Consider the following 27056-nt stretch of genomic DNA (forward strand, 5'->3'; position numbering starts at 1 on the left):
GTACGAAGGGTCTTAGACGGAGTGATTCCGGTATACGCAGAAGATGGGTCGTAGTCGGAGCAGGTCGCCGGAGAGGCGGAGAGGTAACAGTACAGTGTCCAGGGACAGTCCTGGGTTTGGGAAGGCGCAGTCCTGGGGTGGGGGAGGTTCTGGAATCTAGCAGCTGCTCAGGGAAATGTTTATTTATCGTCCATTTACTCCACACACTTATTTGTACACTAGGGGTGCGTGCCATCTCATCCCTTATACCCGAACACATATGAATTACATTGGTTCTGTGCTAAGTTAATGCAGATTAGGCACCAAGTGAGTCAAATTACCACCTTAACCAGCTACAGAACCTGTGTAATTAGTGTGTTCGGTATTAAAGGGATGAGGTCGCAACCTTCTCTACACAGGCAAGCTCTCCATAAGCCACAACAATCCCTGGCAGCCAACGCTGCGATCCTTGTCTAGTATTGAACCTGCAGAGGATGGGCATTGTGGTGGCGCAGCAGAGGATGGGCATTGTGGTGGCGCAGCAGAGGATGGGCATTGTGGTGACTCAGCAGTGGATGGGTATTGTGGGGGCACAGCAGAGGATGGGCATTGTGGTGACTCAGCAGTGGATGGGTATTGTGGGGGCACAGCAGAGGATGGGCATTGTGGTGACTCAGCAGAGGATGGGCATTGTGGTGGCGCAGCAGAGGATGGGCATTGTGGTGACACAGCAGAGGATGGGCGTTGTGGTGACGCAGCAGAGGATGGGCGTTGTGGTGACGCAGCAGAGGATGGGCGTTGTGGTGACGCAGTAGAGGATGGGCGTTGTGGTGACGCAGTAGAGGATGGGCGTTGTGGTGACGCAGTAGAGGATGGGCGTTGTGGTGACGCAGTAGAGGATGGGCGTTGTGGTGACGCAGTAGAGGATGGGCGTTGTGGTGACGCAGCAGAGGATGGGCGTTGTGGTGACGCAGCAGAGGATGGGCGTTGTGGTGACGCAGCAGAGGATGGGCGTTGTGGTGACGCAGCAGAGGATGGGCGTTGTGGTGACGCAGCAGAGGATGGGCGTTGTGGTGGCGCAGCAGAGGATGGGCGTTGTGGTGGCGCAGCAGAGGATGGGCGTTGTGGTGGCGCAGCAGAGGATGGGCCTTGTGGTGGCGCAGCAGAGGATGGGCGTTGTGGTGGCGCAGCAGAGGATGGGCGTTGTGGTGGCGCAGCAGAGGATGGGCGTTGTGGTGGCGCAGCAGAGGATGGGCGTTGTGGTGGCGCAGCAGAGGATGGGCGTTGTGGTGGCGCAGCAGAGGATGGGCGTTGTGGTGGCGCAGCAGAGGATGGGCGTTGTGGTGGCGCAGCAGAGGATGGGCGTTGTGGTGTCGCAGCAGAGGATGGGCGTTGTGGTGTCGCAGCAGAGGATGGGCGTTGTGGTGTCGCAGCAGAGGATGGGCGTTGTGGTGTCGCAGCAGAGGATGGGCGTTGTGGTGTCGCAGCAGAGGATGGGCGTTGTGGTGTCGCAGCAGAGGATGGGCGTTGTGGTGTCGCAGCAGAGGATGGGCGTTGTGGTGTCGCAGCAGAGGATGGGCGTTGTGGTGTCGCAGCAGAGGATGGGCGTTGTGGTGTCGCAGCAGAGGATGGGCAATGTGGTGTCGCAGCAGAGGATGGGCATTTTGGTGTCGCAGCAGAGGATGGGCATTGTGGTGTCGCAGCAGAGGATGGGCATTGTGGTGGCAGATAGTCCATATGACACGGGCTGAATGGTGTCAGTCACCTGCTAACTCCCTCTGGGATTTGGGGACTCCAGCTGGGTGAAGCATGGAGTAGAGGATGCTGGCTGTGCTTCTGTGTTATCTTATGAAGCTGATGGGAGAACCTTCACATTATCCGCTGAGGGGAATTCATCAAAACTGGAGACAATAGAACCTGGAGCAGCTGTTCAGGACCATTCACCTTCTATCCTCAACTTCTTCAGTGCAAGGGGTGCGCTCCCGAGCTGGGCTGCGTGGGTCTATAGATACACACAGCGTGGCTCAGCGACACCCGCACTCCCTACACACAGGCGTTTGACTGACAGCAGCAGGATCCAATTGGTCCTTCTTCTGTGTGTCCTGTGAGAGGAGAGCGGTGTCCAGACATCACCAGACTGTGAGAGAAGACCAGTAAATATTTTGGGGGGGTTAAGTTTTTTTTTTTTATCAGTCATGACATCTGAGCAAAGCACATATATCTGTAGTGTTTCCTTATCTCTCTTCAAAGCTCTAAGTGTTGTTAAATGGTGCACATTTAGGAGATCTTCACTGTACCTATAGGTAAACCTTATTATTGGCTTATCTGTAGGTACAAATTTTAAAAAGCAGAGTTCACTGCCACTTTAAGGGTGGCTTTACACTGCCCAGGAGCCGTCTAGCTGTGCCTTGGCCAAATCGCAGCTAACCTGCGCTTTTAATGCAGGTTAGCTGCACTTTCCCATAGACTATGATGTCCAAAACAGTTTTGGTGTGGCTTCACAAAGCACACCAAGGATTCAGCATACAGATGTTTTGATGTGCATTTTAAACTACGCCAAAACTATGGGACATCTAAGAAGTCTATGGGAAAGTGAAGTGGGGCAGTGTGAAGCCACCCTAATACAATATATAAACCTAAATTGAATCTGCTTGTGGTGTTCTTTTTATAGTATAGATGCATGTGTGGCTTTCTTTTTTTTTTTTTTTTTTTTTTTTGGTCTAACATTTTTTTGTTTTTCGTTTGACTTGTTAAGAGCGAAGACGCTCCAGATCTGCGTCCAGGGAACGTGAAAGGCGGAGAAGAGAGCGCTCAAGGTCCAGAGAGAGGCGGAGAAGTCGATCACGATCTCCTCACAGGCGCCGCTCTAGGTGAACGAATATGTTTCGACAATATTTAAAAAAACTACTTAGGTGTCTTGACGGTATCTACTACAATGGTATTCCTATTTGTGAACGCTCACAGTGAATTCCGGGTGCAGCGTTTGCTGGAACAAACCTTTGTAATGCTTTATCTGAAGTTAAATGTATTTGTTATTCTTCAGATACATGATGGAGTTGCACATTGTTACAATTAGGTTTTCTTTAATTTGGCATGTGGTTTAACCTGTTTTGTCAGATGTTACCCCCCCCCCCCCCCCTGTGTTGTCAGATTAGCAGTGTACTAGCTAACCTTGCGCCTGCATGTAGCTGAGACTTCTGCTGTTCATATTTAGCTGCCTCATGTTTTCTCAAACAATATACTAGGACCAGGTAGTGATGTATTAGAAGCAAATATTAAACAATTTGCTCTTGTAGCTATACCGATAGTATATGGACCCATTTAGCCTTTCCATCTTTAAAAGAAAAGTATGGTCAAAGCTTATTTGGCCATACTTCTCTTTTGGGTCACAGAAGTGCAATAATTTTGTCCTATGACCCAGAGTCAGCTGATAGCGGGTTTTTGCCCACTATCAGCTGGCAGGGCACAGCTACACCAGGCACTGGAAGGTTCCAGACAGTATTGTAGGGATCCACCCACTGCCTGATTGACTGCTCCCTCTACCTTTCAGTGTGGCTGACAGTTGCCTGGTTGGGGGGAGGGGCGCAGAGAAAAAAAAAGGTGACTGAGCCGACTGAAGTAAATAGAGGGGGGGATGTTGGCACGAGGCATCCTTCCCAGCCTGCCGGTCAGCAGAAGGCTGGCAAACAGCAGTACAGTGATCCTTCCAAAGAAGAGAGATGTAGGGGGTGTGTCAGCACTTGTCTGATCATTGGAGTACTGCCAGGCTGTGTGCCCAAGTAGAACACAAAGAAGAAAACTGACCATGTTGAAATAGATGTGCTTCCAGGTACTGACATGGTCAGTTTTAAACAGGGAAAGCTGGGGGACTAGCAGGATTACCAGGTATTTCACACGAAGGAAGCAATGCTAAGAGAACAGAATACTTTTTTAATACAAATACATAACACAAACACATGTCAGAAATAGGAAATGATGGAGTAACGTGCACTTTAATGTAACTGTACAAACAGAACAGGCATAGAGGGTTTGGTGGGAAGATAATTAAAATTATTGGATTGTTTTAATTTATATACAACCTCTTTGTGGAAATCTGCCTGTCATACAGAAAGCATGTACGTATGCACTAAAGTGTTTTTTTTGTGTTTTTTAAGGTCTCCACGCAGACACAGGTCCTCTTCCCTCTCACCTGGTAGGCAAAAGGATGATAAAGACTCAAAAGTAGCTAAGGAAAGGCAAATAGCAGGTTAGTGTGTGTGTAACATTTTCTTAAATATGTAAGGGAAATTAGGTTTGTTTTTTGTACATACTTTCCTTTTTCTGATTGAAAACTAAATTTGTGTATTCGTTAGAAGCTTTACATTGCTTATTGCTTGTTTTCTAATATCACATTTTCTTTGCTATAAAAAGCCTTTTGTTTTTAGAGCTCAGTAGTTCAAAGTGGACCTTGCACTAAAAATACAAGGTCTACCTATTTGCTTACAGAGGAATTCTAAGTAGCCCAAGTTTCAAAAGAAGACATTCCTGCCCTGTGATAGAACATCTTCTCGCGAGATTTGGGATACTCAGTATTTTCTAGGATCTTGCTGGAAGAATGGTGACCTCATCCTCTGCAAGTATGTTAGTGCCACTAAACCCCCAAAAAAATATATTCCATGCCTCCATATGTGGTGATTTGGATATGTGGAAATAGCAGTGTCGCATAACATATGGTAAAATATAAATGGAATAACTATGTTGTTATAAAGTGGGTGCACTGTACCCCCATTATCTCAGCTCATTCATAACAGCTCCTCCCACTCAGCTTCAACCACTGGCTAATTGAATGACTGCGGGACTAAGAAAAGGGGACCATCTTGTGCTGGTCCTTGATGGCTAACACTATTCCTCCCACTGATAGGAGATGCTATTCTTCCAACTGATATCAACAATGGGGCACCATTTCTCCCATTGACACCAACAATGGGGCACTCTTCCTCCCCATGATACCAATGATAGTCAGGGAGGTGACCAAGAACCTGATGGTCACTCTGGCAGAGCTCCAGCATTTCTCTGTGGAGAGAGGAGAACCTTCCAGAAGAACAATCATCTCTGCAGCACTCCACCAATCAGGTCTGTATGGTAGAGTAGCCAGACGGAAGCCACTCCTCAGTAAAAAAAAAAAAAAAAAAAAAAGCACCTGAAGGACTCTCGGACCATGAGAAGCAAAATTCTCTAGTCTGATGAAACAAAGATTGCATTCTTTGGCCTGAAAGGCACAGCTCATCACCTGGCCAATACCATCCCTACAGTGAAGCATGGTGGTGGCAGCATCATGCTGTGGGGATGTCTTTCAGCAGCAGGAACTGGGAGACTAGTCAGGAACGGGGGAAAGATGAATGCAGCAATGTACATAGACGTGCTTGATGAAAACCTGCTCCAGAGTGCTCTGGACCTCGGACTGGGGCAAAGGCTCATCTTCCAACAGGACAATGATCCTACGGACACAGCCAAAATGATAAAGGAGTGGCTATGGGACAACTCTGTAAATGTCCTTGAGTGGCCCAGACTGTAACCCGACTGAACATCTCTGGAGAGATATGAAAACGGCTGTGCACAGACACTCCCCATCTAACCTGATGGAGCTTGAGAGGTCCTTCAAAGAAGAATGTGAGAAACTACATACAGTGCCTTAAAGTATTCATACCCCTTGAAATTTTGCACGTTTAGTCATGTTACAACCAAAAATGTAAATGTATTTTCTCTAGCGCTCATCGACAGACGTAGTCCTCGGTGATACACCACCTTCGGGTTATGTTACCTCCGCAGGAGCAGGACTAGACAGGAAATTAAAAAGCTCTGGCCACACCCTAGGGGCAGTCCCAGAGGGTATATCCTCTCTCTCTCTCTGCCTCAGCAAATCAGTTATTTTCTGTCTAGTTAGGAGTAAGGACCTAGACACCTTGCTGGAATCTTAGGTCCTGGCAAGAATTTTTTCTTAAAGGATTTTTTTTAGACAGCTTTTTTCTCCAGTGTTCCTGTGAGATCTTCAAGCAAGAAAGCTGAACTGGGCGACGGGCTGGATGTTGAGATCCGGTGGTCACCCCAGTTCAGCCTACGAGCGCGTGCAGGCCATAGCTCCGCGCTGGGTCGGCCGCGACAAAGTCCCATTAAAGGACTGTCCACGCGAGTTAAACGTCTCGCCGAAACGCCAAAGACCATGAGTCACGGCGTCCGTATCGGTCGACAGCCCTCCCGCCCCGGTGGAGAGGGGTACTGTCAGGAGTTGGTGCCCGCCTGGTTCCGGTATGGTGAGTAGTATGTTCCCCCTTTTTCCCTGACGGGTTTTGTGGTGAACGCGGGCCCCTCTCTGTATGGTAAGAAAGAGTCCTTTCTATCCTATAACATGTCACAAATCCTCCTACTTTGAGTGTGATTTATGTGTGCAAAAGCCAGGAGGCTTGGCTTGGGAGCTAACAATCTATTGTATACATGTTTTAAAGATGTAATCTGTGGCATTCTGGGAATCTTATGGGTTAAGTATAAGCTACCTACCAGTCAGAAGCCACGGACATGTAGACTGCCTTCCAAATCAGATCTCCAGCTATTAGCAGGCCTCCCGAACGGCCACGCGGTCCGCCAGGGCCGGTACCGCCAACCACGCCATATCCCCATGCAGAGAGAGTGTTGTGTGCCCTGCAGCACACCGCTATTCAGTTTAGGCCGCCGCCATTTTTTTTGCTGGATCGCACGAGCCGCCATTTTGGCGTAGCCTCGTGTCTCCAGCATGGGGGCGGCCATGTTTGAGGTGATCCTACACCTCGTGGAGCTTGGGGGAGGCGCCGGAAGGCGTGCAGAGGGGCGGAGCCGCCTCCTTTCTTCCTGGGCAGCCAGCCAAAAGACTTCCTGTTTGTCAAGACAGCGCTGTAAGCTGTTGCAGTTTAACTCTGAGCATCAAGTGGTGAGCCTGGGGGTCTATCTCTCTCTCTCGATCGATAGGGATCCCTAAGCAGGTAACACTAAGGGGTTTTTTTGTGGCGCTGGGGGTCAGAAAAGAAAAAAAAAAAAAAAAAAAAGTTTTTTTTCTTTACTTTTGAATTATATTATCCAGGAAGTAACTGGAGTTATTATGGACCCTGCCACACATATTCCCCCACCTGTTTCCCTCGAGGGGGCCTCGGGACCCGCCGGTGCACAGAGTATAGAGTCATTTACAGCAATTTTGGAGTCTATGGTGGCTCGGGTGGAGGCGGCCTGTCAGGGACGGGGGTCAAGGAAGCGACCCCCGCCTACCCCTATACCATCTGACACCTCTGACTCAGATTCAGAGATGGTCACGGCAGTTGCAGGTTCCTCTGCAAGGGCTGTTATCCCAGGTAAAGCCCCCTCAGACAGTGAGGAGGACGCTTCTTCTCTTGCTATAATTCAGGAAGAAGCATTGGTGGACGCACTAGTTGTGGCAGTGCAAGAAACCTTAAAACTTGAGGCTTTACCGGCAGAGGCAACTGAAACAGAGAGGCCTTTTGGGACTAATAAGCCCATCAAGACGGCGAAGGCTTTTCCTGTACCTAAATGTTTTGGTAATCAGATTAAAGGAGAATGGGAACATTCTAAACGTACCTTTACTATTTCCAAGCGTATTGCTAGACGCTATCCGTTTGAGGAATCCATCATTAAGAAATGGACGGTACCACCTGTCGTGGATCCGCCTATTTCCAGGCTGAATAAAGCCACGGTTATTCCAGTGGAGGACACTTCGTCCTTTAAGGATCCGGTGGATCGAAAGATAGAAGCAGAGTCCCGCACTATCTTTTCTCTGTTTTTTTCTGTCCCTAAGTTTCCCAGACACTTACGGAATGGGCGAAAATGGTACGCCAAGATCTTAGGGGAAAAGATATTTCACAGGAGACATCTGATTTGATGGAACAGATCATACAAGGGCTACGGTTTATCTGTGACGCAGCCTTGGACACTACTCCCCTATTAGGGCATGCATCTAAGTTAGCAGTGATCCTCAGACGTGTGCTGTGGTTAAAATGCTGGTCAGCTGACCTAGGTTCCAAAAAGACCTTGACCAATCTCCCCTTTCAGGGGAATCGTCTATTTGGAGCCAACCTAGATGAAATCATTAAGGATGCCACTGGGGGCAAGAGCACTTTTTTGCCACAGGCTGCAAAAGCTAAGGGACCTCGCAACAAGCGAGGACCTTTCTTTACCGCCCATAAAGGGCGCCCGGCTGGTACTAGCGGGAAAGGCAAGACTCCTCCAGGAGGGTTCAAGAAGGGGACCAACCCAGCCAAACCCGAAGCAAAGGAGTACACAGCCTGAAGGTGCGCCCCCACCCGGTTTCAGGGTGGGGGGACGTTTTCACCGGTATTCAGGACATTAGATCGAGCATCAACCACTACTACCGGTGCGATTCTTCCCTTCCAACATTTAAGTACCACAGGAAGCGGTAGTTACCGTTCCCTGAAAAGATCTTTTCTTTTACCTTTTCCTAAGATTAGTCCCGATACCTCACAGGAATCGGATCTGGTTGACCAGATAGGCCAAGTAGCCTCTAGTCGGGTGACTTCGGTCCCTGAGGTTCAACCAGAAAAGATCACCTTTCCTGATAACTATCAGGTATCTGATAAATGTGTGGGAACACAAAACGACCAGACTTTCTCGGATGGTCGGGGCCAGATAGCTCTAGGGACGCCTGGTTCAGATCCAATCAGCGCCAGTGGTCCTAGAAATTCTAGGCTGGCCTCCTCAAGCCGGCCTGGCCGACTTGGACATGTTAGTCGCAGACGTTCCGTGGGAACTTCGTCTCAGGGAGTGTCTGTGGTCTCAAGGACCAATTTACCTTCGTGCTTTACAGTCGCTGGTTTTAATGGCCTGGCCATTGAGACCCAAGTACTGAAGGACAGAGGTTTGTCTACTTCAGTCATTCCTACCCTTATTAAAGCAAGGAAAGCGACTTCCAGCAAAGTCTATTATCACACATGGAAGACTTATATTGCGTGGTGCGAATCTTTAGGATTTCCTCCACGTACCTATTCGGTGTCTCGAATATTGGCCTTTTTGCAACAAGGGGTTGAGCAGAAGCTAGCCTTGAGCACCATCAAGGGTCAAGTTTCAGCATTAGCAATCTTCTTTCAGAAGCCTTTAGCTACCAAATCCTTGGTGCGGAATTTCATCCAGGGGGTGCGGCACCTGGCTCCTCCAGTCCGCGCGCCCTTACCGCCCTGGGATCTTAATTTGGTTTTGTCGGTTCTACAGAAACCTCCCTTTGAAAACATCAGGGAGATTCCCTTGCTTACTCTATCCCAGAAGGTGGCCTTCTTGGTGGCTATTACTTCTGCTCGCAGGGTGTCAGAACTGGCTGCATTATCATGCCAGTCACCATACCTAGTGATTCATAGGGATAAGGTAGTACTTCATCCTAAGCCATCTTTTCTTCCCAAGGTGGTTTCAGATTTTCATCTGAATGAAGATATTGTACTACCTTCCTTGTGTCCTCAGCCCAAGCATCATCGGGAACATGCGTTGCATTCCTTAGATGTGGTTCGGGCAATCGGGGTATACCTGAAAGCTACGGAATCATTCCGTAAGACGGATTCACTTTTTGTGATCACGGATGGCCCCAGAAAGGGTTTGCCTGCATCTGCCGCGACCATTGCCAAATGGATTAGACAAACGGTGGTACAGGCCTATTCTATTAAGGGTCAGAGTCCTCCGTTCCCTGTTAGGGCGCACTCCACTCGAGCGCTCAGTACTTCCTGGGCCTTTCGCCATCAGGCGTCAGTGGTCCAGGTATGTAAGGCGGCCACCTGGTCGTCGGTACATACCTTTACAAAATTCTATAAAATTGATGTGACGGCATCGGCGGATGCCTCATTTGGCCGCAAGGTTTTGCAGGCCGCAATTTGAGGAGACCGGTGGTCTACCTCGAGGGTTTTTTTCTGTTTGGAAAAAAAAAAAAAAAAAAATTGTTTTCTCTTTTTTTGGTTGAGTCTCATCATTAAGGATGAGCATTGTAAACTTCTAGTTTTGCACCGGTTGGGCCTTCTAGATTGGGATTTGATTTCCATTTTCCCACCCCTCAGTTGTGATACTGCTCTGGGACGTCCCGAAGGTGGTGTATCACCGAGGACTACGTCTGTCAATGAGCGCTAGAGAAAAATGGATTTTTGTAAAATCTTACCGTAAAATCCTTTTCTCTTAGCTCATTGACAGACGTAGTCCCCGCCCCTCTGTTTTGGAGTTGGGTTGGGTTAAATTCTCTAAGCACTGCTTTTTCACATAACTGATTTGCTGAGGCAGAGAGAGAGAGGATATACCCTCTGGGACTGCCCCTAGGGTGTGGCCAGAGCTTTTTAATTTCCTGTCTAGTCCTGCTCCTGCGGAGGTAACATAACCCGAAGGTGGTGTATCACCGAGGACTACGTCTGTCGATGAGCTAAGAGAAAAGGATTTTACGGTAAGATTTTACAAAAATCCATTTTTATTGGGATTTTATGTGATAGACCAACACAAAGTGGCATATAATTGTGAAGTGGAAGGAAAATGATAAATGGTTTTCAAAATATTTTACAAACATCTAAAGTGTGGCGTGCATTTGTATTCAGCCCCCTTTTTTCTGATACCCCTAACTAAAATCTAGTGGTACCAATTGCCTTCAGAAGTCACCTAATTAGTAAATAGAGTCCACCTGTGTGAAATTTTATCTTGGTATAAAAACAGCTGTTATGTGAAGCCCCCAGAGGTTTTTTGGAGAACCTTGGTGAACAAACAGCATCATGAAGGCTAAGGAACACACCAGACAGGTCAGGATAAAGTTGTGGAAAAGTTTAAAGCAGGGTTAGATTATAAAAAGAAAAATATTCCAAGCTTTGAACATCTCACGGAGCACTGTTAAATCTATCATCTGAAAATGGAAAGAGTATGGCACAACTGCAAACCTACCAAGACATGGCCGTCCACCTAAACTGACAGGCCAGGCAAGGAGAACAATAATCAGAAAAGCAGCCAAGAGGCCCATGGTAACTCTGGAGCAGCTGCAGAGATCCAAAGGTGGGAGAATCTGTCCACAGGACAACTATTAGTCATGCACTCCACAAATCTGGCCTTTATGGAAGAGCGGAAAGGAGAAAGCCATTGTTATAAGAGAGCCAAAAGAAGTCCTGTTTGCAGTTTGCGAGAAGCCATTTGGGGGACACAGCAAACATGTGGAAGAAGGTGCTCTGGGCAAACAAGACCAAAATTTGAACTTTGGCCTAAAAGCAAAATGCTATGTGTGGTGGTAAACTAACACTAGACATCACCCTGAACACACCATCTCCACTGTAAAACATGGTGGTGGCAGCATCATGTTGTGGGGATACTTTTCCTCAGCAGGGACAGGGAAGCTGGCCTGATTCGATGGTAAGATGGATGGAGCCAAATACAGGGCAACCTCCAGAAGAAAACCTGTTAGTCTGCAAAAGACCTGAGACTGAGGCGGAGGTTCGCCTTCCAGCAGGACAACGATCCTAAACAATACAGCCAGAGCTACAATTAAGTGGTTTAGATCAAAGCATATTCATGTGTTAGAATGGCCCAGTCAAAGTCCAGACCTAAATCCAATTGAGAATCTGTGGCAAGACTTGAAAATTGCTGTTCAGACGCTCTCCATCCAATCTGACAGAGCTTGAGCTATTTTGAAAAGAAGAATGGGCAAAAATGTCACTGTAGATGCGCAAAGCTGGTAGAGAGATCCCCAAAAAGACTTGCAGCTGTAATTTCAGCGAAAGGTGGTTCTACAAAGTATTGACTCGGGGGCCTGAATACAAATGCACGCCACACTTTTCACGTATTTATTTGTAAAAATAAATTGAAAACCATTTATCATTTTCCTTCCATTTTACAATGATGCACCACTTTGTGTTGGTCTAGCACTATAAATCCCAATAAAATACATTTATGGTTGTAACATGACAAAATGTGGAACATTTTAAGGGGTGTGAATACTTTTTCAAGGCACTGTAGGTGTGCCAAGCTTGTAGCCTCATACTCAAAAAGACTGGAGGCTGTAATTGGCGCTTCAACAAAGTTTCGAGCAAAGGCTGGAATACTTATGTACATGTGTTTTTTATTTTTATTTTTTTTTATACATTTGCAAAGCTTTAAACAAACTTCTTTCACATTGTCATTATGTGGTATTGTTTGTAGAATTTTAGGCAAAATAATGAATTGAATCCATTTTGGAATAAGGCTGTAACATAAAATGTGAAAAAAGTGAAGCGCTGTGAATACTTTCCAGGTGCACTGAAGGTGTAATTTTAATTTTTTTGCCAGTAAAAATATTTGAGATTTTTGCACATAGTACAGGTCCAGTGTAGAGAATACATTGCATGAAGAGGCAATGTGGTAGTGACAGTCAGGGTATACAATGAAGTAAATTCACAAGTTCAGTCTACGTTTTCCTGTAAATTACAGGCATACTATTCCAGATTAGGCAATAAGGAGAGGGGGGGGGGGGAGAGAGAGCAAGGGGTCTGAGGGTAGGAAAGGGATGAAGGAGAAGGAGAGGACTGTAGGCAACAGCTAAGTATTCTCTGGGTCACCGGAATGCAAAATTAATTGCACTCCTGTGACCCACAAGAAAAGTATGGTCAAAAAGCTTTGGTCAAATTTATTTTGACACGTGTCAACACACTGTGTTGGATCAGGGTTATGTAAATGGGCTGTAACTTTCTCTGTCCAAGGGGATAACTATGGGGTGCTTTTTTTTTTTTTTTTTTTTTTAAGATGATTCGCAGGTATGGTACTTTTTTACATAGTTACATTGGTTCAGCTTGGAGAAGCGGTGATTTCCAGCTTCCAGAGACATCAGCCAGGTACAGTACTGTAAATACATAGTTACAGTGGTCTAAGCTGGACCAATTCAACTATGTAAAAATATACCATGCCTGGGATTGATCTTTAAATAATCCATTTTGCCCTAGTAATTCTTAGTGGATAGCACTTTGCCTTGCAGCACTAAGGTTCCTAGTTGAGTCCCAGTCAGAACACTATCTGCATGGAGATTGTGTTTTCTTCCCGTGATTGTGTCATTAACCCGAGCTATGTACCTACTTTTTATGATGCTGCTGTACTGGATCAGAATGTGATCTAAAATATAAGTTATAGAAATACAGTGCTCAGCCAAACTACCATAAAAATCCCAGCAAAGTGAAGAAAAACGAATATTTTTAATATATATATATATATATATATATATATATATATAATCTCACAAAAGTGAGTGAGTACACCCCTTACACTTTTGTAAATAATTTATTATATCTTTTCATGTGACAACACTGAAGAAATGACTCTTTGCTACAATGTGAGTGTACAGTTTTGTATAACAGTGTACATTTGCTGTCCCCCTCAAAATAACTCAACACACGGGCATTAATGTCTAAGACACTGGCAACAAAAGTGAATACACCCCTAAATAAAAGTGTCCAAATTGGGCCCAATTAGCCATTTTCCCTCCCCGGTGTCATGTGACTTAGTGTTACAAGGTCTCAGATGTGAGAGGGGAGCAGGTATGTTAAATTTGGTGTTATCGCTCTCACTCTCTCGTACTGGTCACTGGAATTTCAACATGGCACCTCATGGCAAAGAACTCTCTGAGGATCTGAAAAAAAAGAATTGTTGCTCTACATAAAGATAGCCTAGACTATAAGAAGATTGCCAAGACCCTGAAACTGAGCCGCAGCACAGTGGCCAAGACCATGCAGCGGTTTAACAGGACAATTTCCACTCAGAAAAGGCCTTATGGTGGTTGACCAGAGAAGTTGAGTGCACGTGCTCAACGTCCTATCCAGAGGTTGTCTTTGGAAAATAGACGTATGAGTGCTGCCAGCATTGCTGCAGAGGTTGAAGGGGTGGGGGGTCAGCCTGTCAGTGCTCAGACCATACGCCGCACACTGCATCAAATTGGTCTGCATGGCTGTCATCCCAGAAGGAAGTTTCTTCTAAAGATAATGCACAAGAAAGCCTGCAAACAGTTTCCTGAAGACAAGCAGACTAAGGACATGGATTACTGGAACCATGTCCTGTGGTCTGATGAGACCAAGATAAACTTATTTGGGTCTGATGGTGTCAAGGTGAGGAGTGCAAAGACAACTGTGTCCTGCCTACAGTCAAGCATGGTGGTGGGGGTGTCATGGTCTGGGGCTGCATGAGTGCTGCTGGCACTGGGGAGCTACAGTTCATTGAGGGAACCATGAATGCCTGAATGCCAACATGTACTGTGACATACTGAAGCAGAGCATGATCCCCTCCCTTCAGAAACTGGGCCGCAGGGCAGTATTCCAACATACCGACCCCAAACACACCTCCAAGATGACCACTGCCTTGCTAAAGAAGCTGAGGGTAAAGGTGATGGAATGGCCAAGCATGTCTCCAGACCTAAACCCTATCGAGCATCTGTGGGGCATCCTCAAACAGGAAGTGGAGGAGCTCTTGGTCTCTAACATCCACCAGCTCCGTGATGTCATCATGGAGGAGTGGAAGAGGACTCCAGTGGCAACCTGTGAAGCTCTGGTGAACTCCATGCCCAAGAGGGTTAAGGCAGTGCTGGGAAATAATGATGGCCACGCAAAATATTGACACTTTGGGCCCAATTTGGACATTTTCACTTAGGGGTGTACTCACTTTTGTTGCCAGTGGTTTTGAGATTAATGGCTGTGTGTTGAGTTATTTTGAGGGGACAGCAAATTTACACTGTTATACAAGCTGTACACTCACTACTTTACATTGTAGCAAAGTGTCATTTCTTCAGTGTTGTCACATGAAAAGATCTAATAAAACATTTACAAAAATGTGAGGGGTGTACTCACTTTTGTGAGATACTGTGTGTGTGTGTGTGTGTGTGTGTGTGTGTGTGTGTGTGTAATATAAATAAATAAATATATATATATATATATATACACACACACACAGTGCTAGTTTTGTGCTCAAGACTATATACAAAAATATAATTCATTTATACATAAAACCACATGATTATATATAAAAAAGTCCAAAAATGTATACAAGTCCCAAATAAAGTGCCTTATGCAAGAAAAGGAAAAGTGCCTTAGTGTCCCATGGGACTACATCCACTGTTTTTTTACTTACCACCTTCACAAACCACTCACCAGATATATAGACCCACTGTTGTTTAGGGTCAAAACATGCTTAGGATCATCATGGGAAGGTTCATCCACTACTCAACCTCTCTGATTCAAAAGCACCGCCTCAAACCTCTTGCTCTCCAGGGTCTGAACCACTTATCTCTCCTAAAGGGTTCCACTATTCTTCTTTACTCATCAGCAAGACCAGTCTGCCAATCACCATAACTCTCTTTTTAGTCTCACATGGGTGCCGGCATAGTGATAAAATCCTATAGAACTTTCATAGTGTAACACAGTTTACTAATTTAAAAACATACATAAAAGCAGTAAAACTCGCAATGCCTGGTGATGTATCACAGAACTTAGATCAATCCTTCATTCACAGTTGGTTTGGGCTCCACTGCTTAGCCTAATGTGAGCTCAACTCTGCCTGCAGGATGACGTCAGGTATAGCTCTGCTCCAAAGCACGTTTCACGAAGCGCCTGTGATTTTGTTGGTATCCCTTAGCTGCTCCAGTTTATTTCCACCCTCAGAAATGCTGGAAGGTTTTTTGGCTCCTTTACAAAATTGGTCTAGTATGATATTCTATTGAGTGTGCCTAAGATAGTTGCCTTACTATCCGCCTCACCAGCAGATAAAGTGCTTTGGGTCCCCAGGGAGAAAATCCCTATATCAATAGCTTACCTGTCAACCACTCTGTTATGAATTACATTCATCTTTTTCTTTTGTCCGTCTTATATTTAACCACTTAAGTTTCAGTGCTGTTTTAACCACTTCAGTCCTTTTTTTTTTTTTTTTTTTTTTTTTTTTTTTTATACACATTTGTTTACACGTAAAGATCAGTATTTTTTGCTAGAAAATGAATTAGTACCCCTAAACTATATATATATATATATATATATATATATATATATATATATATAAGCAGAGGCCTTAGCTTACAGAATATATTAGTGTTTTTTTTATGTCACACGGTATTTGCGCAGCGGTTTTTCAAATGTAGTTTTTTTGTGGGGAAAAATACACTTTTTTAAATTTTAATGCAAAAAAGCACACTATATATCTCATTTTCTTTGTACAGTATAAAAGATGGTATGCTGAGTAAATAGATGCCAAACGTGCCACCCTTAAAAATTGGCCATTCCTGTGCATTGTCGACAAACTACGTAAATTATACTATCCATAGGTAACGCTTTAAAAGCCTTTACAGGTTACCACTTTAGTTTTACAGAGGAGCTCTGGGGCTAGAATTACTGCCTATGATCTGACGTTTAGGGCGATACCTTCCATGTGTGGGACGATCACTGTTTGCATGCATGCAGGACTGACGCACAAATTCGCATTTGCTCGCTAGGACATGGACACTTAATATTTTTAGGCATGTTACAGGTACTCTTTATGGAGGGATCTGGGGACTTTAAGACCCCAAATCCCTCCTATGACCTTAAAACTATTCAAAAGACCAACATCAATGTTTTTGACTACTTTTGATTTTTCAAAAATGGCGCAGTTGACATCCGGATAAACCAGAAGTGATGTCATGTCATCGCTTCCAGGTTACTATCACGAACAGCTGATCAAAGCCGATCCCAGGTTTGTTTGGCTCTTCGACCAACCAGTGAACGTGGTGGCTGGTCGCTCGGGTCTCCCGGTGGGGTGAGAAAGCCCAAGCAAGCCGCAGGAGGTGGTGGGAGGGGGGGCGTCCCCTCCCACTGCTTGTAATTGCAACCGAGTAGCTAGTTAGCTGTTTGCTATGAGCTGACCGTCGGCTCAAAGAAACGGTACCGGGATGATCCCAGTAAAACCTCCGAAAGTCCAAGGATGTGCAGGTACATTGCTGGCCATTACGTGGTTAAACACACTCCTACCTGCCATCATGGCCAGGTGTGCATGTACTGCTGTTAAGCCAAGTATCGGCTCGCAGGCTTTCTAATATCTGACACAGCAGTGCCTACTCACAGGGTATAGTGAATATGTGTCACAGAATTCAAGGTAAATGTGCAGGGATCTTCACAAAGTAAAGTGTGGTGTTTTTTTTTTTTTTCTTATTGTTCAGATAAATAGAAACAATTGAAATTCAATGTGGGAATTAATGGTTTTACATTTGGACCATATATACTTTAGAAAGCAATTTAATGTGTAGAAGAAAAACATTGATGCCACAAGTCTGGTATTTGCATTGTTTGTCAACATGATCTCTTTATTTTCTGCAGCTGAGGATCTGGAGGGAAAAACCGAAGAGGAGATAGAAATGATAAAGCTCATGGGTTTTGGCTCTTTTGATACCACTAAGGTAACTGATTTGTTTTTTTATCACCATGCAACCATTACTCCACATTATAGATTTAGGCCCCTTTCACACAGGCGATCCGATCCGCCTGTCAGTTTTTCAGGTGGACCTGATCGGATGCTCAATGCATCCCTGTGGGGCAGCGGATGTCAGCAGTGACATGTCCGCTGACACCCACTGCTCTCCGATCCGATCCTGTCCGTGAAATCCAGACGGATGGAAACCCTATTTTCCATGCGTCTGGAGGATGGGATCGGATGAGAACGGACAGGCGGTCCGTTCTCATCCAATCTCCCCATAGAGGACAGCGGGGATCTGACAGCTCCGTCTCTGTACACAGAGCGGAGACAGAGCTGTCATCCGCCTGCTCAGCAGGGATCAGCATATCGATCCCCCGCTGAGCAGAACGGACTCCATCCCATGTGAAAGGACCCTTACAGAGTGCATTCATAAATTACTCAGACCCCCTTCACTTTTTCAATGTTGTGTTGCAGGCCTGATACTACAGTTGTTTAAATTCATTTTTTTTTCTCAATCTACACTCAGTTCTCCATAATGACAAAGTGAAAACAGAATTTTAGAAATGTTTCCAGATGTATGAAAAAGGAAAAACTGATATATCACATTAGCATAAGTATACATAAGTACTCTTTGCAACACTTGACATTTAGCTCAGGTGCCTCCCATTTCTCTTGATTGTTTCTGAGATGTTTCTACGCCTTGACTGAAGTCCACCTGTGGTAAATTTACGGAAATTGATTGAACATCATTTGGAAATGCACACATCTTTATAAAAGGTCTCACAGCTGACCATGCATACTGTATCAGAGCAAAAGCCATGAGGTCCAAGAACTGGTCGCCTGGCCAACTGAGCTATTGGGGGAGAATGGCCTTAGTAAGAGAGGTGACCAAGACCCTGATGACTGAGCTTCAGAGATCCTGTGTGGAGGTGGAACATAGTTCCAGAAGGACAAACATCACCAAAGCCCTCCACAGATCTGGGCTTATGGCAGAATGGCTATACAGAAGCCTCTTCTCTGTACAAAACACATGAAAGTCCACTTGGAGTTTGCAAAAATGCACCTGAAGGACTCTGACTGTGAGAAACAAGATTCTCTGGTCTAATGAAACCAAGATTGAACTCTTTGGCCTCAATTCTAAATGTTATGGAGGAAACCAGGCACTGCTAATCACCTGCCCAATACCATCCCAACAGTGAAAGTAGTATTAAAGCTTCATTTTTTTTTTTTTTTTTTAAATAAACATGTTATACTTTCCTGCCCTGTATAGAAAATCCCCCCCCCCCCCCCGGAATCCAGGTGTGGCGAAGCTTGTCGCATCTTACCCAAAATGACTCGAAGCTGTAGTGCTGTCAAAGGTGCTTCAACAAAATTGAGTAAAGGGTCTGAATACTGTGATATTTCAACTGGAGGTAAACCCATTGATTTAACAGTTTCAAAAAACAGTTTTATTCCTGGAATGCGAGGATAACTAACTCACATTTGCTTGTGCTCTCAACCAAACTGTCAAACCATTCAGTGACTGGTGTCATAACTGATCACCTGTGCAGCATCGTGGTAGTTGAAGATCAAACCAAAGCCAGGCTGGCAGCTTTCCTGGCTGAAAACGATAGGAGAATTTACTTCCATTTTCAGGGTTTTTTTTTTTTTTTTTTTTTTTTTTCTTAATAAATTCGCAGACTGCAAAAAATCTGTTTTCATTTTATCTTTTATGGGGTACTGAGTGTAGATTAATGAGGAAAAAAGAAAATTAAACAACTGTACTATCAGGCTGCAACATAAAATCTTGAGCAGTTAAGGGGGTATGAATGCACTGTTTATGTTAGATCCACTGCAAATGTGTGTTCATTGTGGATAATACAATAGAATAATCAAATTAAATTCCTGAACAAAAAACACAATGGTGAAGCGCAACTTTTTTAACTTCTTATCTATGTTCCAATTATTTAAAAAACGAAACCTCAAACAATTTTTCCATGCTTTAATAAATCCCCCTGAGGACGTTGTGTGTCTGAGTGCTGACACGCATCGGACTGGAGCCTTATGGCACTTTTCCACTGCAAGTACCGGCTAGGCTCTACTCGGCCCTGCTTGGGCCGGTTTGCTTTTCCACTGCTGGTACCGCATGGTACGGTGATGGAACGGTTCGGTACGGTACGGTATCAGTTTGCTTTTCCACTAAAGTAGTACTAAAGTTAAGTGGGTGGGATAACAACGGGGTGTGTGGGATTCTCTGACCAATCAGTGGCTAGTAGTGACTGCATGCAAAGGATTGTGGGATATGGTACCAGTTTGGTACCTGTTGGAACCACAATCGTGTAGGTACTGTTTTTTCAGAGCCGTACCGTACCGTTCGGTTCCATGCAGTGGAAAAGCGCCGCCGTACCGTACCGAACCGTTCCGACACCGTACCATGCGGTACCAGCAGTGGAAAAGCACAAAAGCGTGCCGAACCGTTTCGGTTCCATGCAGTGGAAAAGCGCCAATAGATGACATCAGCAAGCACAGCGCCAATTTAGAGAGTGCAAAATCTGTGTTACCATTTGGAGCTAAATGCTGGTCTAGCTCAATTTCCTATGAAATAAGTAGTATTACCGCTCACGGTAACAACCCCTCTACTTCACAGCCACTGCACATACAGACTACAGAGGGTGCCAGCCCTACATGCAACAGGAAGTATGTAGTTCACTACATAGTTTGATTTCCTACTGTTATGAGGGTGTGCTTAAAGTGCACTATGTTCTGTGAGTTTTATTCTGGAACAGAGAGTTTGAATAAAATCGTTTTTAAACCGTAAAGCACCATGGCGCTCGTGTTTTCTCTTTGATGCTGTGGCTTGGAGGAGCGAAGAATAAAAGATGCAGCTACCTAGAGGACAGAGGATCCCATTTAAAGGGATGACCCTACATATTATGTGGGTCATACACAAGGTGAAACCACAACTGGTTATTGTGATTCACAGAAAGTGGCGGATTGGATTGGGCATGTCACAAGAGTATAAATGCACTTCGGAGGAAAATTAAGAGCTGCAAGAGAGGCTGTTTCACATTAACAATTTTATTAATGCAAGGAAAAATGTTTGTTTGAGTTTTGGAGTTTTTCATTAATAACTGGTAAAAAAAAAATTGGTAAATAGACAAAAGATCTAATTTAAAATACTACATAATTTTATTTTTGACAAGTTTTTGTATGCACATTTTGAGAGAGACATAGGGTAAGGGTGGCTGCAATTTCTAGTTTTATAGGCTGGTTTTATTTGAGTAGCATTGCAAAAGGCTTTCATTGGTCAAATTAAATTTCTGATTACAGTATAAACTCACAGATGTAATAAAGTATTATGATGTGTTGTTACTGAATAATAGGACCACATAGGAATCTGCACCTAGAGTGAGCCTCTCTATTTAAATCCGCTGTCTTTCCGAGTCAGAATTGTCATTCTTTTATTATAAATAGTTTTTTTCCCTTTGCTGGACTCTGCTATTCAGCGATCTCCCATTGTATGGACAGAGACCTATCCCATAGTTGTGCATAACAAGTCCTGTAAAAATGGGAACATTCCAGAAGCTTATTGTTCCATCAAGGTTCTTGTGTACAGGTACATTTATTTAGCCCTTTTTATTGGCACTTGTATGGGTACCAAAAAAGCAAAGGGTGAACAGTAATTTCACCTGCAGCATCAGTGAAATGGCAGTGGGCTCAGGCAGCATGGTCATAAGACACCAGCTTGAGGGCAGGGGTTGCTTTTAGGGGTTACCACCGCCAAAAGAAACAACCAAGAACTATTTGCCTCAGAAGGCCAGAAATTTTGGAGTTTAACTGATACCCTTAACGCTAACTTAAGTTATTCACCACTTTACCTCCGGAAGGTCTTACCCCCTTCACGACCAGGACATTTTTTGCTATTCAGCACTGTGCTACTTTAACTGCCAATTGCTTGGCCATGCAACACTGTACACAAATGAAATTTTATAGAATCTTTTCATACAAATAGAGCTTTCTTTTGGTGGTATTTGATTACCACTGGGTTTTTTTATTTTTTGTAATAAAAATGAAAAAAATACCACAAATCTTGAAAATAAATGATATTCTGGTATACTGATGGCCTCTCTCATTTCTTAAGACCCTGAAATGCCAGGACAGTACAAATTCTCTCCAAATCACCCCCTGTTGGATTGTAAACCTTTTTATTGGGTATTTTTTTTTTTTTTTTCTTACTGTCCCCAGTCATGACTGATGTGGCGGGCATCAGGGACACTGACTTGTGACAGTATGTTTAAAAAAAAAAAAATGACTTTACTATTTTATGTTCCATACTTTCATCAGAGTGGTCAGTGTCACCATAGTAACACTTTACTACTCACTGATTTTTTTTTTCTTAAACTTTGCTGTTACAATGATCTTGATTGTAACTGCAAATTTTTTAACTTTCATGAATCGGTTACATTCATGACAGCTGTAATCACTAGTGATCTACTATTGGCTACTGCTGATCACATGGTGCTGTGATTGGCCCATGTACCATGTGATAGCTGTGGGCCAATTACAACATAAAAACACAGCCTTTATGAATAAATTCAGCTTTGTTGACATTGCGATCACATGCTCACCGGGCCCGAGTACCGCGATCTACAATCCACTGTGTCCAGAGGAGAAATGACGTACATGCATGTGATTTTTGCCTGCACGTCTCGCAAGCAGTTGGGGATGCTACATTTAAATTTATAAAGCCTACAAAGGGATCTAAAAGATCCCAGAAAGCTTTCATCTTTAATATTTTTATATCAGTCAACCAAGGGTATCCCTTAAATTCCAAACCTTCTTCATTAAATTATAGCTAACACAGTACATTGCTCTACTACTTTTGTAAAGGCAACATATCGTACACACTGTAAATTCACAATGACAACCTTTTTTTTTTTTTTTTTTTTTTTTTTTTCTCAAGAAAACCTTATTGGTGAATTTTTTTTTGTTCCTGTGTGTGATCACTTCTGCTTCTTACCTAATAGTATATTCATTCCTCTTGAAATTCAGTAACCACTTGCTACAAATTTCTGTCAGTAGAGGTTTTGTGTAAACGAGGGTTACCTTCCATGGATATATGTTCATACAATTAGGAGATTAGAGGTTTAGGGGTTTTTTCCCCATCCCATTGGCCCTTTTTCTGCACACCATCGCACATGTATAGTGTCAACAGGCCACATAGAGCACAATTGATTTCTTTGTGCCCTGTTCACACCATACATGGAGTGCAGAAAAGCGCAGCTCAACAAACATGGTGTGACCAACCTCTAATGCAGGGGTCTTCAAACTACGGCCCTCCAGTTGTTCAGGAACTACAATTCCCACCATGCCTAGTCATGTCTGTGAATGTCAGAATTTTACAATGCCTCATGGGATGTGTAGTTCCGCAACAGCTGGAGGGCCGTAGTTTGAGGATCCCTGCTCTAATGTAACAAGTGACTTTGTTAACCATTAAAAAGGAGGGCAGGCATGTCCAAGATAAGCTTTTAAAAGGAGAGTCAAGATTCTGCTGCCCTATGGACTGGTTTGAGTTTTCACTTCTACTCTTATTTACAGTATCAAGTTTATTTTTGTTGGTTGCATGTAGAGATTTCAGGAGTTAGTCATTTTCAAACAGTGCCTGGTGTGAGCAGAGCTCCTCTAAATGTCCTTGTTTGAAAACATTTATTAGCTATCATTGGCTAATAAATGCTTAACTACAATGCATAAAATGTCCACCAACTTCACCAGATTTGTGCAGGTATTTTTCTGAAAATTAAATGTTTTATTGTAACATCTTGCCTAGTGTGTCTAGTTTTCTGTTCTTGGAATTGCAACTACATAATTCTGTGAGTACTAAGAAATCCGGCCTAGCACGCAAAAAGTCACAATGAATGTAATCTGTGCAGGATTCATAAAAGCTAGACAGAATGTGCTGAAACTTGTAGTGATACATTACCAGAGGGGCCAATTCTGACCTACAAAGAAAAGTCCCCTGCGGTTCCTTATGCTTTATAGTGTGCAGTAAGCGCTACTTCTGCTGGTCATGTCTCTGTCCTGTGCAGATAAGACCCTGTTCTAATAGTCCTTATTAATCTGTTCTTTTACAGGGAAAGAAAGTAGATGGGTCAGTTAATGCATACGCCATAAATGTGTCACAAAAACGAAAATACAGGTAAGGAATCAAAATGTGACTGTTGGAGACAATAGATTGTTAGCTTTGCTGGTAAGATTCTATTCACACTTGTACGATTCCAAAGTTGCACCGACTTTGGAGTGCAACTTTGATGTAACTTTTACGCAACTTTGTATGGGTGCAACTTGGATACGACTTTGGCTTTGACCAGTGATAATGGACAAATGTTGCACACAAGTTGCATTGTATAACATTCAAGTAAGACTTTCATGCAAATTCTGAGGGTTAACATTGAGGCCCCTTTCACACTTGTGCGACCTAAAAGTTGCCAATGCCTGTGTAATCTTGAGGTCTATGGACCTCGAAATGCATCAAATTTGGACTAAAGTAGTGCAGGGACTACTTTGAAGGCGCTGCAGCTTGAAGACACACAAATATGAATGGTACTCATTGGAAATCATTAAGTACGACTTGTCATGCGACTTTTCAGTCCCCAAGTCGCAGGACAAGTCGCACAAGTGTGAAGGGGGGCCTGAAGTCTATGGCTCTCAAGTTGCAAGAAAATGAGAAAAAAGTAGTGCATGAACTACTTTGAAGTTGCTGCAACTTTAAGTAGCGCATATATGAATGGTTATCATTTGAAAATATGGGGAGCGACTTGTCATGCAACTTCGATGTACAAAGTTGCATGACAAGTGGCACAAGTGTGAATGGAGTCTTAAGGAACCAGTATGAATGGTAACCATGTGCTTTGTGAATTACAGCCCATTATGACTAGCCAAACCATCTGCTTATTTGGACGGTTAAATGGTGTTGACTATTTTAATTAAAAATAAATGTCCAGCGTTTCTGGTTGTTACCTTTTAACTTGTTTACTGATGGTCTTAGTCCTCTGCATATCTGTTTAGTCTGTCTGTCCATCTGTCAATTCATCTACCCCTCTCCTTTGATGAAGCACATGTCAACATTTTGTCTGTAGGAGTTGTACATTGATTAGACGGAGGCAGTGTTCAGTGTAACACAATGGTTTCCAGGCAACGGTAGCAGGCGCACATATGAAGGAACAGGGGGAAACCCAATATCCCGCCATTTTACAGTTACTGCTTTTTTCTTTATCCCAATGTAATGAAAGCAATTGCTGACATTTAGGGCACATTTACAACTGCCCAGTCTTTCAAGCGATACATGTTGCATGCCAATCATTCCACCCACATGTAGTATGCGATTCATGTTAATCATTGCATGAAGGCAAATTAAAATAATTTGACTTGGAATCATCAGTATACGTTACTTTATTATTCTGAAATGTTAACACTATATTTAAAGGCTAATTTTACCTTTAACAAAAATAAATAAATAAAAGAATTGTTTTCCCCAAAGCAATCTGCAACGCATTGCAGCCGCAATCAGTGGATGGTGCAATGTCAGGCTCCTGCAAACGCTTCCTCCAGCTCCCTTTCAGTTGGAAAGCTGCATGAAGTGTAAATGGACTACAATTGTGCTGATTACTGCACTTGTGTTCCATTGATAACTACACTTTCGTCTGGCGCAGTATAAGGCAGGATTGGTAGTTTATACATGCACAGATCTCTGTCAATCAATGACACTGCTATGTAAGCGGAAGTAACAGTGGTTGCAAGGGAGAAGAACTCCTGCTGTCACGGGGAAGGGGATCATTCCTAAGGGGTTGGGAGGCAAGTACTTGGTTGGCAACATATTACATGCTATATCCTAGATACAAGTGTAATGTTTTCCTAAGGGCTCTTTTACACAGGCGGACCATTCAGATCCGCCTGTCAGTTTTTTGTTTTTTTTTTTTTGTTTTTTTTTGGCGGATCTGAACTGTCCCCCCATGCATCCCTATGGGGCATCGGATGTCAGCGGAGACATGTCCGCTGACATCAGATCCGATCCGTCAAATCTGGATGGATGGAAACCCTATTTTTCATCCGTCCAGCGGATCGGATGGAATCGGATGAGAACGGACCGACGGTCCGTTCCCATCTGATTCCCCCATAGAGATGTATGGGGAACTGACAGCTGTGTCTCCATGCACAGTGCAGAGAACAACTGTCATTCTCCTGCTCAGCGGGGGATCAATCCCCTGCTGAGATAAACGGAGTCCGTCCGACGGACGGATAGTGTGAAAGGGGCCTAAAGGAAAGCTTCGCTCTTTAAGGAGACCCCTATGGTAGATGCCATTACTGTCTTTCTAGTTGCTTGTTTTGGGTCTCCGTAGTATTACGAGTCAATGACCCAGAGTTAGGGAGCAGCTTGGGTGGTTCAGATCCAAACCTTTTGAATTTTTTTTCTTCTCTTGAACAGTCCTAAAAACTTATAAAGCCATTGATTCAGCATTACAGCCAGGAAACTAGACTTTTTTAGGAGATGTTATCATAGGCAGCCTCCATTCTTCTACTTTTTCATTAAGTCGTTTTCTGTTTAAAATGGGTGCGGGTTCACTATCAGCCACTGCTGAGCCTTTCCATTCCTTCTAAAGTAATTGATGTACAGCAGAAAGAAGTGGAGAAGGTGATGAGGATCTGTCATACCATTCAGAGCAAGGGTTTGGGGAGGGGAGCTAAAGGGGAACTGGAACTGAGAAAGATCAGATCCCTTCTCTGCCAGACAGGGCTGTGCCATGTGACAAAGCAGTTCCAGGACTTGATGGACAGAAATACAAATTCTTTGGCAGGTAAAATGACTCCCATACATGTATTTTGCTTTTTGTCTGGAGTTCAGCTTTAAGGTAATGAACAAGCTCAAAGTGTAAATAGATTATCTGCTGTGGGAACTGAACAGCTATGCATAGGATGGTCAGCAAATATCAGGCAGCCTTGTTTGGTAACTGTAAGCTAATGTTCTCCCTCTGTCACTTTTGATTTGCAGGCAATATATGAACAGAAAAGGAGGATTCAACAGACCTCTAGACTTCATCGCCTGAGCCTTGGCAGCCACAAGTTGGATGTTGTACTGTATGTGTTCTCGGGAGTCTTTTTACACTGCACGTGAAAGGAAACTTGTTTTGAAAGAGCGTGCCATTGCTGTCTCCATATGAAAAAGCTAGTTGTCTGGTTTAAGTACTTTCTGTGACCCTGATCTGAAATAAACATGCAGATTAGAGGCATCAGAACTAATTCTAATCTGCATATTGCTCCAGGTCAGGTGACTCCAAAACATGACAGCCAGGGAATTTGTGCTTTTAAAAGAGGGGGTGTGCAGTGGTGGCTTTCATATTTTTTCAGTACAATACCTTTAATACAACACAGTACACATCTGATCGCTAGTTCTGGGCAGTGTGACATCATGGTTTTGTTCACTCCAGTGTTATGATGACAGTGTGAGGACCCAAAATAGATGATCCCTGTAGCATTCTTTATTTATGCACCCATTTCCATATGTGAGATGGTTCTGCTACTTGCCATTGTTTTTCATTGTAAAAAAAAAAAATTATATAAAAGCATTGCTTTAAATTAGAACTCGGATCAAAACTCTTTATTTAGGTTAAGTGGGGTGG

General features: G+C 43.9%; 1 protein-coding gene across 1 annotated transcript; it reads left to right on the forward strand.

Annotated features, from left to right (window-relative positions):
- The first annotated feature begins 3 nt into the window (after nt 1-3).
- Nucleotides 4-26687, forward strand: SNRNP27 (small nuclear ribonucleoprotein U4/U6.U5 subunit 27). Its single transcript, XM_082255366.1, has 6 exons — nt 4-83; nt 2735-2849; nt 4134-4225; nt 17307-17386; nt 23514-23578; nt 26429-26687. Exons 1-6 carry the CDS (start codon nt 44-46, stop codon nt 26481-26483), a joined length of 447 nt encoding a protein of 148 aa, XP_082111492.1. The 5' UTR covers nt 4-43; the 3' UTR covers nt 26484-26687.
- Nucleotides 26688-27056: the final 369 nt, after the last annotated feature.

The sequence above is a fragment of the Pelophylax lessonae genome (assembly GCF_965119305.1).
Source record: "Pelophylax lessonae genome assembly, chromosome: 4".
NCBI lineage: Eukaryota > Metazoa > Chordata > Amphibia > Anura > Ranidae > Pelophylax > Pelophylax lessonae.

Coding starts and splice junctions, on each gene's coding strand:
- SNRNP27 (XM_082255366.1), top strand. CDS start 44: ATGGGTCGTAGTCGGAGCAGGTCGCCGGAGAGGCGGAGAG. Junction 17,387..23,513: donor GCTCTTTTGATACCACTAAG/GTAACTGATTTG, acceptor GTTCTTTTACAG/GGAAAGAAAGTAGATGGGTC. Junction 23,579..26,428: donor TCACAAAAACGAAAATACAG/GTAAGGAATCAA, acceptor TTTGATTTGCAG/GCAATATATGAACAGAAAAG.